The sequence below is a fragment of the Podarcis melisellensis genome, assembly GCF_964234715.1.
Source record: "Podarcis melisellensis genome assembly, chromosome: 4".
Classification (NCBI taxonomy): domain Eukaryota; kingdom Metazoa; phylum Chordata; class Lepidosauria; order Squamata; family Lacertidae; genus Podarcis; species Podarcis melisellensis.
The window spans coordinates 94,865,570-94,879,047 of NC_138531.1; the positions used below are offsets into that span (position 1 = coordinate 94,865,570).

At 47.8% G+C, this 13,478-nt stretch overlaps 1 protein-coding gene across 4 annotated transcripts in view; it reads right to left on the reverse strand.

Annotated features, from left to right (window-relative positions):
• Positions 1–13,478, reverse strand: part of LOC309369051 (ubiquitin carboxyl-terminal hydrolase 35-like) — a 100,962-nt gene that overhangs the window by 13,746 nt on the left and 73,738 nt on the right. For all 4 annotated transcript variants that reach the window (XM_081909606.1, XM_081909605.1, XM_081909607.1 and 1 more), the window contains 3 exons: positions 7,237–7,936; positions 3,063–3,198; positions 172–301 (listed from right to left, as the gene is read on the reverse strand). In XM_081909606.1, coding sequence (XP_081765732.1) covers positions 172–301; positions 3,063–3,198; positions 7,237–7,918 — 948 coding nt within the window. In that variant the 5' untranslated portion in view covers positions 7,919–7,936. The remainder of the gene's footprint in view (positions 1–171; positions 302–3,062; positions 3,199–7,236; positions 7,937–13,478) is intronic.

A 13,478-nucleotide genomic window follows, 5' to 3' on the forward strand; every position in this document is an offset into this window, starting at 1 on the left:
GAAGATAATAGCATGGCAGCGCTGAACAATGACTCAAAAACACGTGCCAGAAATTGAATTATGTTTCTATAATTCCCAAATGGGCTCCCCGAGGGCAGAGAAAACTTCCCTGCCTGTGCTAAATGCACGTTAGTCCCTTGTACGCAGGCTTACGCGAAGAAGCAAACTGACCCTCTCAATTTTGGACAGCGTGATTTCAATCAAGATGCTGAACTTCTTCACCGCAGCCAAACCCTTCAGCAACGCTATGATCCATTTGTCGATGTTCTTCCCCAGAGGCCACGACACCCATTCAATCATCCTGCAAAGATAAAGAGGGAAGCAGGTACCGCAAGATAGGATACGCAGAATAACTTTGCAAGGTGCAAGCCCGGTCCAGACGAACCTGATTTCTAAATGCCAAGTTCAGGAAATGCAATCCTATTCGTTCCTCTAAGGCAGAGTCTCCCAAACTTGGGTCTCCGGCTGTTTTTGGACTACAAGTCCCATCACCTGCAGCTAGCAGGACCCAGGGGTCAGGGACGATGGGATTTGTAGTCCAAAAACAGCTGGAGACCCAAGTTTGGGAGACTCTGCCTTAGAAGAAGTCAGATAGATAGTTGGGAATAATCAGTTTGAAGTTGTTAGGAACTAGGAATAAGAAACTGACAAGAGAAAAAAATTACTGAAACCATAAGCTTGTTCTTGCATTTAAAAATAAACTTGATTATTTGTTAATGTTAACAACTGACTGGACTCCGTGTGTCCCCGTGAGATACGGGGTGGTGGCAGCGGAAAATGCAACTGCAGTGGTGGCACAGGGTCAATAGACCATCAAATGTCCGGGGGCCCTGTGTGATCGCCACACCCTGCTCTAAGGTAATTGCAAAAGCAGTGGTTCCTAATTAGGGGTCTGGAGACCCCTGGGGATCCGCAGAGCACACCCAGAGGGTCCACAACACCATCCCCTACCAGGGACTCATTTTTCTTGTTAATTGCACAGTGAAAGCCACAATCATAACTTTTAACTGAATAACTTTTAAACTGAACTTCTAACTGCTTTCAGGGACTAACAAGTTTAGAGGACTCTCCCGCTGCGTGTAGGCAGGGTTTTCAGTGAATCTTGCCTTATGAGTTTGGGATTCATGTCTCATCTTGGAAGTTCAACAGGGGAAATAGCTAAGCCAATTGCCACTAGGATTAGCACTACAGCTCACCCTCTGATGGTTTAAGCTAGGGCTGGGTGATATTTTGATTTCAACATCGTGATGCATCAGCAGAGAGGTAGGGGGGTAGCTCAGTCAGTAGAGCACGAGACTCTTAATCTCAGGTGTTATGTACTGAGTTGAATAGGATCCAGAATGCAGCAGTCTGATTGGCCCTAAAACAACAGGATTCAAAATGCAGCAGTCTGATTGATCTACAGGAGCCACCCAATCTAGCTCCAGGTGGAAGTGAATCCACAACCTGATTGGCCTATGGGTGAATCCCGGAATTAGCCAATCATGTGGGGCCCATTGTGTAAATAATGTATATAAAGCAGACATTCTGGGGGAACTTCCATTCCTCCTCGCCACTATGAGTTGAATAAAGAGCATGAAATCCACTCTCGACTCTGAGTATATTTCATCAGGGTTGTGGGTTTGAGTCCCACATTAGGCGAAATCAGTGCTTTTTTTAAAAAAAAAAGTGTTTAGGGGTACTCAAGAAAACCACCATTTTATAGTTCTGGCTGGGGCTGACAAGAGCTATAGTTCAAGACACACATACAACACCACATACCGGCTAGAAGAAGAACAGCCCTCTCCAACCTGGTGGGATCTTACTGAACTACAACTCCCAACATCTCTGACTACAGGTGAAAAGGGTTGGGGGCTATCCCTCTGTGCCTGCCGGCTACTGCCTCCTGTATCTGTCCGGCTGCTAGGAAACAACCATTTGCCAGGAACGGGTCGCTTGCTGCGTTGACGTCATTTGGACGACTGCCCAGAGTCTATGCAGGAGGAGGCGAGTGCCTGGAAAGGAGCCCCAGACGCAAGGACGATCTGGCAGGTGCTATCTGGCCTGCCGGCTGGCTCTCAAAAGCCTCCTCCAAACCACCCGCCCAGCCCTCGCGTGAGCCTAATTGCATTTCGTGGGCTCTGCTTCATGTCTCTCCCAATTCTGCCCCAACGCGGGGGCTGTTTTAAAAAGGGAAAGGGAGGCCATCGATCTTCCGAGGGCTAATTATAGAAGCCAGATGCCTTTTAGTAGCAACATCGCTAGCAAGCATCTGCCATTAGCTGCCCAGGGAAAGAAGGAGGAGAAAGAACCATAATTGAACCAAGGTTGAAAGGTGTGCATGTTCTGTGCAGCACTTTTAGCTTTGCTGGACACAGCAAAACAAAGAATTGAGTGTTCCCAGAAAAGAACCGGGAGGAAGAGGAGGACTCCTGTCCTGAGAAAACCAAGAGCATTATGAGTAGAGATGGGTGCATCTACCGTATAAGACGCACCAGACCATAAGACGCACCAGGTTTTTGGAGGAGGAAAACAAGAAAAAAAATATTCTGAATCCCAGAAGCCAGAACAGCAAGAGGGATCGCTGCGCAGCGAAAGCAACGATCCCTCTTGCTGTTCTGGCTTCTGGGATAGCTGCGCAGCCTGCATTCACTCCATAAGATGCACACACATTTCCCCTTACTTTTTAGGAGGGAAAAGGTGCGTCTTATAGAGCGAAAAATGTGGTATTTCCCAAATCCGTGCCATTTTTGCATGTGTTCAGCCACAAACCCATCCCACCCGGTTCTCACAATCTATTGTTTTCAAAAGAAATCTGCAGGGGAATATGCATAAAAATACATATTTATAAACGCTTTAGTGACTTCTGTCTGTTGGGACTGGTGGGGTGGAAGGCAGGCTGGCCTAAGCACAAAAACACACACAGAATTCTACAAGGGGTAACCACTGGCCTTATCCTTGCAGGACCCTCTTCTGTTCCTTTGCACGCACTACAAAAAGAGTATTATTAGTACCATTTGTGAAAGCAACCCACCCCTACAAGTAGTCTCTGGGGAACACTTCTCTCCCTCAGCATTCCTTACCTGCCAATTGCCATCATCATCTGTACATCCGTTATGCTGTCGTCGTTGGTGAGGTTTCTAAGGATGCCATCCATGAGTTCTAGGGGAACGTACTGGACCACGCTGGCTAAGGCAATCGATGGTGGGTCCTGCTCATCTACAAGACCGTCGAAGGCAGAGGCAGTCCAAAAAACAAGTGGCATCAAGAATTAAGACAGTGTACTTCGCAGGTAAAGGTAAAGGGACCCCTGAAAATTAGGTCCAGTCGCGGACAACTCTAGGGTTGCGGTGCCGTGTGTTTCTACCTATGCAGGGACTTCCAGGCAACTCACAAATCAATCAAACAAACAAACACATACACACACACACACACACACCAGAAAAGGGAAACAGAGGCCAGGGCAAACCTAAATGAGCATACCAGTCTGGATAGCTGGCTTTGGTCAAGATTTGACGTTTTCAACCCCAAAACGTTTTTGATTTGAGTTTCTACTGAAATGAGGCCACATTTTAATGTTGTGTTTTAACCTTGTTTTTAAGTTGTATTTTAACCAATTGTTTTTATACCTGGTGTTAGCCACCCTGAGCCCAGTCTTGGCTGGGGAGGGCGGGGTATAAATAAAATTTATTATTTATTATTATTATTATTATATCTGAAATGTGTATGGCTCCGCCAGTTATACTGAGAGACAATGGAGTGTGCCTCCGGGGGATGAAGTCAAACTGGGACACAAGTCTGGGCAGTGTGTGTGGAGGTCCTGGGCTGCCCAGGGGACAAGACCCCCCTCTCAGCCTCCATGATGGGATCCAAAGGAAACCAGAGCAATGCGCTTGGCACGAGCTTGGCTGCAGGAATTCCCGGAAGGAGGTGTACAAGGTGCCATCCAATCATCATAAGAGACTGCACTTGTGTAGAGTTTATTCCAGGCATAGGCAAACTCGGCCCTCCAGATGTTTTGGGACTACAACTCCCATCATCCCTAGCTAACAGGACCAGTGGTCAGGGATGATGGGAATGGAGAAGAATGGAGAATGAAATTAATGGACTACGCAGAATTAGATAAATTAACAGGAAGGATCCGAAACCGACCAGATCACAAGTTTACCAAGGACTGGAGTAAATTTGTGGACTATATGAAAAGCATTTGTGACACGCAAATAACGTTTGTGGGTTTACAGGGAGCTTTGTGAAGAAATAGTATTAGAAACACTGTAAAAAAGGGAATAGGTTTTATTTAAAACAAAAGGCAATGTTAAATTTAGAATTGCGGATAGAAGATTAGAAAACGGAAGATTCGCGGATGAGCTGAAGGAAGTCAGAATTATGTATCTGTGATAATACTGAAAATGTATGTTTAAATCTTGTATTGGAAACTGAATAAAAATATTTTTTTTAAAAAGGGAAGGCCGAGTTTGCCTATGCCTGGTTTATTCCTTAGCCAAATATATCCCACAAGGCAGCCAGGTTTTAGTATCAGTGTTTTCCTTCTCCTAGCTGGGCTCCCTACCCAGGTAGACAAGTCCCATCTGCCCCTCACTTCCCTCTGCAGTATCTACAGAAATCGCCTTCTTGACTGTTGCACCTACTCTTGGTCCTGTCCACTCACGAAGCCCCTAACTCCCTGAGGGTTTGAGACCCATCAGCTACCCTCACCTGGTTTAGCCGGCCAGCTGATGCTGTTTCCCAGGTATGGCCGCTGTTGCGCGCTGGCAGCTTCTACAAGCTACAGGTGAGAGGTGAGTGCAGAGTGGGGACCAAAGGTGGACAAACTACCCGAGAAGGAGCATGTCATGTCCTCCAACAGAGGTACTAAAGGTAAAGGTAAAGGACCCCTGACAGTTAAGTCCAGTCGCAGACGACTCTGGGGTTGCGGCGCTCATCTCGCTTTACTGGCTGAGGGAGCTGACGTTTGTCCACAGACAGCTTTTGGGTCATGCGGCCAGCATGACTAAGCCGCTTCTGGCGAAACCAGAGCAGCGGACAGAAACGCGGTTTAGCCACTTCTGCCCTGCAGAGGTGGTGGGGTTGCGGGCTTCACAGCTCAGCCCCCGCGCAATTGGGGAAATCCCTGGCCGTGTCACCCCCTGGCCAGCCAATCGGCTGGCTCTGGGGGCATGGCCTGCCCTATTTAAGGCAGGCACGACCCCGGGATCTCCCTCTTTGGCCGCCTGCAAGCTGTTCTTGAAGGGTAGTCCGATAAAGGATTTGGGGGGGAGGTGGCCCTGTCCAAAGCCTATGGAGGTGAGGGCCTAAGGCACACCCCCAAGTGGTGACCCCAGGGGAGTTCCTAGTTGATGTGCATCAGCAGGATTCCCCCTACAGGTGGTTAACTCTTCCCGGACTTCAAGCGGACGGGCTGAAGCCGGATATAGTCAGTTAGGACCAATGCCTAAGCCAATACAGCTCATCACCTGTAACCAATAAAGTTGTGGCCTTATTTAGCCCATTAACCTTAATAATTGTGTCATGTGTCTTTATTTCCACTGGGGGGCAGGAACTCGCCACGCAAACCTTCCTGCCGGAAGGGTACCTATTTATCTATTTGCACTTTGACGTGCTTTCGAACTGCTAGGTTGGCAGTTCTCTGGGACAGAGAAACAGGAGCTCACCCCATTGCAGGGATTCGAACCGCCGACCTTCCGATCGGCAAGCCCTAGGCTCTGTGGTTTAGACCACAGCACCACCCGCGTCCCTGCAACAGAGGTACTATCCCTCCCCAAACACCCCCATCATAATCTATAACACTGGTCAACAACAAATTTGTTGTCTGCATTTTTTCAGCTGATTTAGGACGAATCTGATGTGCTGAACTAAAAAATCACATTGGTTTTGCTCAATCAGGTCAAGTTTTTGAGCTATGGCCACATGTCTTTTTTATGTTTTTGTTCACATGTATGCTTGTGTGGAGCATTTTAGAAGAAGTTGGTGCTCGTAAAATGCCATGTTGAATAATTGTTTTGATTGGAAATGATTCAGGTCTGATAGTTCTGGGTGATTATGTCGAAAAGGGATCAGTTTGAAGTCATAAAACCTCGAAATCTTCCATAAATTGGTGCTCAGCATTACACAAAGAAGGACTGGCCTGTGCGGGAGGAATTGGTGCCTTGCAGAAAAAGGAACGTCATCAACGACCCTCTGGTGGACAGAGACAGAATATTCTTCCCACCGCTGCACATCAAGCTCGGCTTAATCAAGCAGTTCACCAAGGCTCTGGGCAAGGATGGTGACTGCTTCACTTACTTGTGCCAGGCTTTTCCAGGATTGACCATGGAGAAGTTGAAAGCTGGCATCTTTGACGGTCCTCAGATCCGTCAGCTCATCAGAGATCCAGAGTTCGGAAACTCAATGAATGAAGTGGAACTGGAAGCGTGGAAGGCATTTGTTCTGGTAGTGAAGAACTTTCTTGGCAACAATAAGGCCAGAAACTACGCAGAACTTGTCAACAACATGCTGACTGCTTTCAGAAACCTGGGCTGCAACATGAGCGTCAAGATGCACTACCTATTTTCACATATGGACCGGTTTCCTGAGAACCTGGGTTCAATGAGTGACGAGCAGGGGGAGAGATTCCATCAGGACATTAAAGAGATGGAGACCAGGTATCAGGGTGGCTGGGACGCAGTCATGATGGCTGACTACTGTTGGACTCTGAAGAGAGACCTCCCTGCCGCTGAGCATTCTAGGAGTTCCAAGAAACGGAAGTTCAAGCCCTGAGGTTTGAAAAATGGTGAAGCAACATGCAATTTATGTGTACTTACCTTTATCAATGCCCACCATTCAGTTTACAGTAATCGATGTTTCTATCAGGTATTCAATATATGTTGTTGGAAAAACATTTTTTTCTCTTAAAAACATATTTAGGATGATATGTGTTGACAAAAATCAGCTGAGAATGCCACAAAAATGTAATAGATTTTGTCACAAGATCTGATTTTTTTCAAATCAACATAGCACAAAAACCTGACCTGATGGAGAGAAACGGATGTCATTTCCTGATTCAGCAGTGCAAAAATATCCTAAATCAGTTGTAGAAATCTAGACAACATTCAAAAAGTAAAAAAATTGTTGCCCAGTGTCATCTAATAATAATAAAATCAAAACTCTCTGAAATAATGAACACACACATCACCACAAACCATGATTGTCACTAGCACTGATGCTACGAAACATGTTCCGCCCGTGCAGCCCCCTCACCTGTCGAGGAGATGATAGTGAAGAGCTCTTTCAGGGATGGGAGAATGGAAGACACCTGAGTCTTCCAGATCTTCTGCAGCAAGGCGCTGACTTTGATCACCTGGTCCAGGAAGTCGACAATGGCCTCTTCCCTTCCGGAGGCAGGGCGGAACAGCCCAATGCACCTTACAAGCTGCTGGCAAAAGAGGGCCTGGCGCTTGCCCATGGGGATACATTGCGGGTACTGGGTTAAGAGCTTGCTGATTCGGACGCACTGCTTCAAACCCGGCCTCTCGCAGACCTTCCGGAGAACCTCCGTCCTGAGCAGGCTGAAGATGTCGTTGGCCGAGGGGCCGTCCGAGACAAAGGGCAGCCCCAGGTGGATATAATCTAGCACGTAAATGCTCCTCTTCCCAAGAGGCCCATAACCCTCTTGCAAGAGGCTCAGAAGGAAACGGGCGTTGAAGAACTCTTCGAAGGCTTCCCGGTGGTAATGGCCGTAGGCTTCCAGGACCTCTTTGCCGACGGACCTCTTGAACTTTGTGTCGCCCACCAGGAACAGCTTCGTCGAGAGCTCCAGCATTAGCCAGCACTGCTCGCTGTCCATCGACTGCTTCGAAGCCTCGATGACTCGCCGCACCAGCCCTTGTTTCATGTGGTCGGGGTAGGAGGACATCAGAATGGCTTCAAGAATCTTGTCCATGCTGGCGCACCTCGTGTGCTGAAAGAAAATCAAATAACGACAAGTTTAGTTTACAAGTTTGTTTCTCCCTAGGGCGGAAATAAAATCAGAATGCCGTAGGCCAGAGATTGCCAACACAGCACCCGTGGGCACTGTTAGAATTCCTGCTCCATGATTGCAGTCATGGGATTGTTGTCTATCACATGACGGTATACGTTTTGACTCCACCGAGTGGGAAGTGATGGAGACAGGATGTTTGTGTTACTGTGTTCCGTGAAGTAGGACTATTGTCCTTTGTTTTTCCCCTCTTTGCTGTCTGATGCTAGAGAGGGAGCCATGTTGCAGCGTTCTGTGTGTGTTTATATGTAAATAAAGTAGATTAGCCAAAATGCTGAGTTCCTGAGGTCTGTCACGCGGGATGCGCAAACTCTGCGGATCCCTAAGTGTGTCGATGTCGGTTGGCATCGGTCGCTGTGATGTTCGGGCTGAAGAAAGCTTTTGAAGCTCCCGAACGATCGACCAGGAGGGAGGGAACATGCCAGTCGGGCATGTGTCTCTGCCAGGGTCCTAATTGAGTGCAGGCTGATGGGTCTAGGCACCAGATGGGTGGCCCTCGTGTATTTGCTGTTGTAGGGGAGTCAGGATTTACCATATTTTTCGCTCTATAAGACGCACCAGACCACAAGACGCACCTAGTTTTTGGAGGAGGAAAACAAGAAAAAAAATATTCTGAATCTCAGAAGGCAGAACAGCAAGAGGGATCGCTGCGCAGCGAAAGCAGCAATCCCTCTTGCTGTTCTGGCTTCTGGGATAGCTGCGCAGCCTGCATTCGCTCCATAAGACGCACACACATTTCCCCTTACTTTTTAGGAGGGGAAAAGTGAGTCTTATAGAGCAAAAAATACGGTATTTATTTTAATAAGAGGGTTGAAACGGCAAGTACTTCCTTCAGTGGTAGAGATTTTCTGAATGGGGTGCACAAGTGTGCTCTGTGTGTGTGACTGAGAGAGATGCATTTGGGAATTAGAACCATAGAATTGTAGGGTTGGAAGGGACACCAAAGGTCATCTAGTCCAACCCGCTTCAATGCAGGAATCTCAGCTAAAGCATCCATGACAGATGGCCATCCAGCCTCCAAAGAGCAAAGTCCACAACCCCATGAGGGAGACCACTGCTGAACAGCTCTTACAGTCAGAAAGTTCTTCCTGATGTTTAGTCAGAATCTCATTTGTTGCAACTTGAAGCCACTGGTTCGACTCCTGCCATTCACAGCAGGAGAAAACAAGCTTGCTCCATCTTCAATGTGACCCTTTAGATCAGGCTTCCTCAACCTCGGCCCTCCAGATATTTTTGGCCTAAAACTCCCATGATCCCTAGCTAGCAGGACCAGTGGTCAGGGATGATGGGAACTGTAGTCTCAAAATATCTGGAGGGCTGAGGTTGAGGAAGCCTGCTTTAGTACGTTTCCGAGCACAATTCAAAGTGTTGGTGCTGACCTTAAAAGCCCTAAATGGCCTCAGCCCAGTATACCTGAAGCAGCGTCTCCACCTCCATCGTTCTGCCTGGACACTGAGGTCCAGCACCGAGGGCCTTCTGGCCATTCCCTCATTGCGAGAAGCCAAGTTACAGGGAACCAGGCAGAGGGCCTTTTCGGTGGTGGCGCCTGCCCTGTGGAACGCCCTCCCACCAGATGTCAAATAGAAGAACAACTACCAGACTTTTAGAAGACATCTGAAGACAGCCCTCTTTAGGGAAGCTTTTAATGTTTAACAGACTACTGTATTTTAATACTTTGTTGGAAGCCGCCCAGAGTGGCTGGGGAAACCCAGCCTGATGGGCGGGGTATAAATAATAAATTATTATTATTGTTGTTGTTGTTGCTGATGATGATGGCTATCATCTCTCTCTCTCTTCTCACCCTCCTCTTTTCCAGGCTAAACATACCCTTCATTACTGTCTCCTGTGTGGGTGAGCCCGGATTGGTTCACCTGGTAGTGATAACACAGTGTTCCAGTTGACTCTGGGGAGCCGAGAGAAGTTATCTGCATTTCCCATAATGCCCTTGGCCAATTCTCTATCATTGGCATTTGTGGGCAAAGTAAATGGCGGCTCCCATATCGATCCCCACAGTGCTGATGAGAGAACTAGGGAAAACAGTAGATCCCGCTGGGCACTGGCACCAGGGCCGGGCCAAGACACTTTGCTGCCTGAGGCAAGAACAAGATGGCACATAACGGAAGCTAACCAGACAGTCGAACCTTACTTAAAAGTTGAGGGGACAGCACCCTCTCTCGGAGGCTAGCCGGCCATGTAGCACAACACAGTTCTGTCCTTCAAACCCTCTCTGCGTCACTGCCTGTCCCTTGGCACGTGCCGCCTGAGGCAGCTGCCTCACTCTGTCTAACGGCAGGGCCGGCCCAGAGCACCGCGGACCTGCTGCCATTTGGCCTGCCAAAACGCCAGCTGCACAGCTCTCTCCCCCACCCACATCAACACCATGAATCCCCAGATGGGCGCTCATGTTTCAAAGGCAATTACTGGCTCCTCGTTAGGAAAGTCTGGGCTTTCTGCTGATCGCGCACCGTCACTCAGATGAGAGGATAATTCTGCAGCATCATGCAGCATGCGCCGCCTGTCCTTGCCAAAATTCGACGGTGCTCCAGGGCTAGGAATGAAACCATTGTGTTTCTTTCCAATTAAAGTCTGAAGTGGCGGCGGGGGAGGGAAGTGAAAATGGGGAAACTCTTTCATTAATTAGCAACGAAAACAGAAGTGGGGGGAGGTAATAAATCTGCTGAAAACGCTGGGATTTCACTAGAACTACTAGTCAGAACGAAGCCCTCGCTTGACGGGGAGTTTGAACTGCGTACAAAAGGCCAAAATATTATTTTTGCCACTGTGAACTTTCCTTTCAGGAAGCCGGTAAATGCGAGGAAGCGTTTTAGGGGAAGGGATGCAGGGCAGCAGCAGCCTAACATCTGCTTTGTATGTCAGAGGTTCCGGGTTCAATTCCCAGCTCCCATCTGAAACCCCGGAAAGCCACTTGCAGTCAAGTTCCATTCACACGGCAGTTTATCCCCCTTTCCTAATGCTTCCCTAGTTGTTGATCTCCACATTCTAAAGGAGCTTTAGGTAAAGGTAAAGGGACCCCTGACCATTAGGTCCAGTCGGGGCCGACTCTGGGGTTGCGGCGCTCATCTCGCTTTATTGGCCGAGGGAGCCGGCGTACAGCTTTCAGGTCATGTGGCCAGCATGACTAAGCCGCTTCTGGCAAACCAGAGCAGCGCATGGGAACGCCGTTTACCTTCCCGCTGGAGCGGTACCTATTTATCTACTTGCACTTTGATGTGCTTTCGAACTGCTAGGTTGGCAGGAGCAGGGACCGAGCAACGGGAGTTCACCCTGTCGCAGGGATTCAAACCACCGACCTTCTGATCGGCAAGTCCTAGGCTCTGTGGTTTAACCCACTGGAGCTTTAATAGGATGCAAAAGCCACTTTTTGGAAAACGGACGAAATGCAGAGAATGCTTAGCGCTTATTTCCATAATAGAAGGAACAACCATTTTGTACACATACAATGCATGCGCAACCGCTAACATGTGCACCGCTTTTTGCCCCGGACGTGGGCAAGAATGGGGCAGGACTGCCGTACGCATGCTCTGCCGATATGCACAATGACCCAGAACAAGATCCCCACACAAGCAGGGAGTTGCCTGCATTTGATCAGGAAGTTTTTAATGTTTGACGTTTTATTACGTTTTTATACGTGTTGGAAGCCGCCCATAGTGGCTGGAGCAACCCAGCCAGATGGGCGGGGTATAAATAATAAAATTATTGCTGTCATGTTTTACAGGAGGAGATAATCCTCGTTTGCAGCCTCCTTAACCCAGAAAATTGTGGGAGAAATGTGAGAAAAGATGGGACAGTATATCAGCATGCAGTCCTTTCCTGCTATTTTCTTTTTTTCTTTTTTCATTCTAGAACACAAAATTTTATCGATACAACTGCAAAAAGGAAAGAAAGCAAAAAAACACAAGCAAAAATAACAATAAACACAAAATCTTCTTGACAAAATAATAAAACAAAAATTGGTCTTAGAGCTATAGACCCAGCCTCCCGTCCATTCCTTATTTCATTTATGTATTACTTGTTGCCCATACACACTTTTATCATGATTGAACTAATTCTAGATATGTCCTAGGTCTCATATCTAACTTGAAACTACTACTGAAATTCTTCGAATGCTGCAACAGACTTTAAACTACTATAATTATCTTTCAAATATACTTTAAAGACCTCCCATTTCGAAACAAATTCATGTTTTGGTTTAGTCTCTATTTTTTCTGATAGGCCATCTAATTCCGCATATTCAGTCAGCTTTTGAGTCCGTTCTGGCTGTTTTCATGGGGGTGGTGGGTCACCGAGGGAAGGGAGACACATATTTGCAGAAAGGATTGGGGATTAGTGACCTTGGCCAATGACGTTTGTTGCTATGTCACACCTGTGTTGCTCCACCTGCAAGCCAGGTTTTGAGCATCACGGATGATAAAGCTATCAATGGCTACGGGGCATGGTACCTACGGATTGCCTCCTCCAGGTTCAGAGGCGAAGTGCTTCTGAATACTAATACTAATAATTTATTATTTATACCCCGTCCAACTGACTGGGTTGCCGCAGCAACTCTTGGGTGCCTTCCGACAGGATATTAAAAACACGAAAAAACATCAAACATTAAAAACTTCCCTAAACAGGGCTGCCTTCAGATGTCTTCTAAAAGTCAGAGAGTTGTTTATTTCCCTGACATCTGGTGGGAGGGCGTTTCACAGGGCAGGCACCACCATGAGAAGACCCTCTGCCTGGTTCCCTGTAACTTGGCTTCTCGCAGTGAGGGAACTGCCAGAAGGCCATCAGAGCTGGACCTCAGTGTCCGGGCTGAACAATGGGGGTGGAGACGCTCCTTCAGGTCTACTGGGCCAATGCCATTAATCAGAAAATGTGCATAGGATTGTTGATCTTCAGTTTTTGATTCAAATTATAACCTTCCTTCTAGGCACTGGCCGAGGAAGAGGAGTGCAGACGCCACCACTGAGAAGACCCTCTGCCTGGTTCCATGTAACCTCACTTCTCACAGTGAGGGAACCTCCAGAAGGCCCTTGGAGCTGGACCTCAGTGTCTGGGCTGAACGATGGGGGTGGAGACGCTCCCTCAGGTCTACAGGGACGAGGCCGTTTAGGGCTTTAAAGGTCAGCACCAACACTTCGACCTTATCCTCTTATTACTGCAGAGCTATTCAGACACATTCAGCCATGTTTATCCCTCCCCCCCCCCAAATTTACTCATTTGAAAGGTTCGTAGGACACCTTCATGCCAAATGGCATTCAAGGTGGCTTAGTGACATTTCTTTAAAACACACAGACACCTATACAGAAGGCCTTCTTGGTGGTGGCTCCCGCCCTGTGGAACGCCCTCCCACCAGATGTCAAAGAGAGAAACAACTACCAAACTTTTAATGTTTGGTGTATTTCTGTATTTTAATATTTGGTTGGAAGCCGCCCAGAGTGGTTGGGGAAGCCCAGCCAGA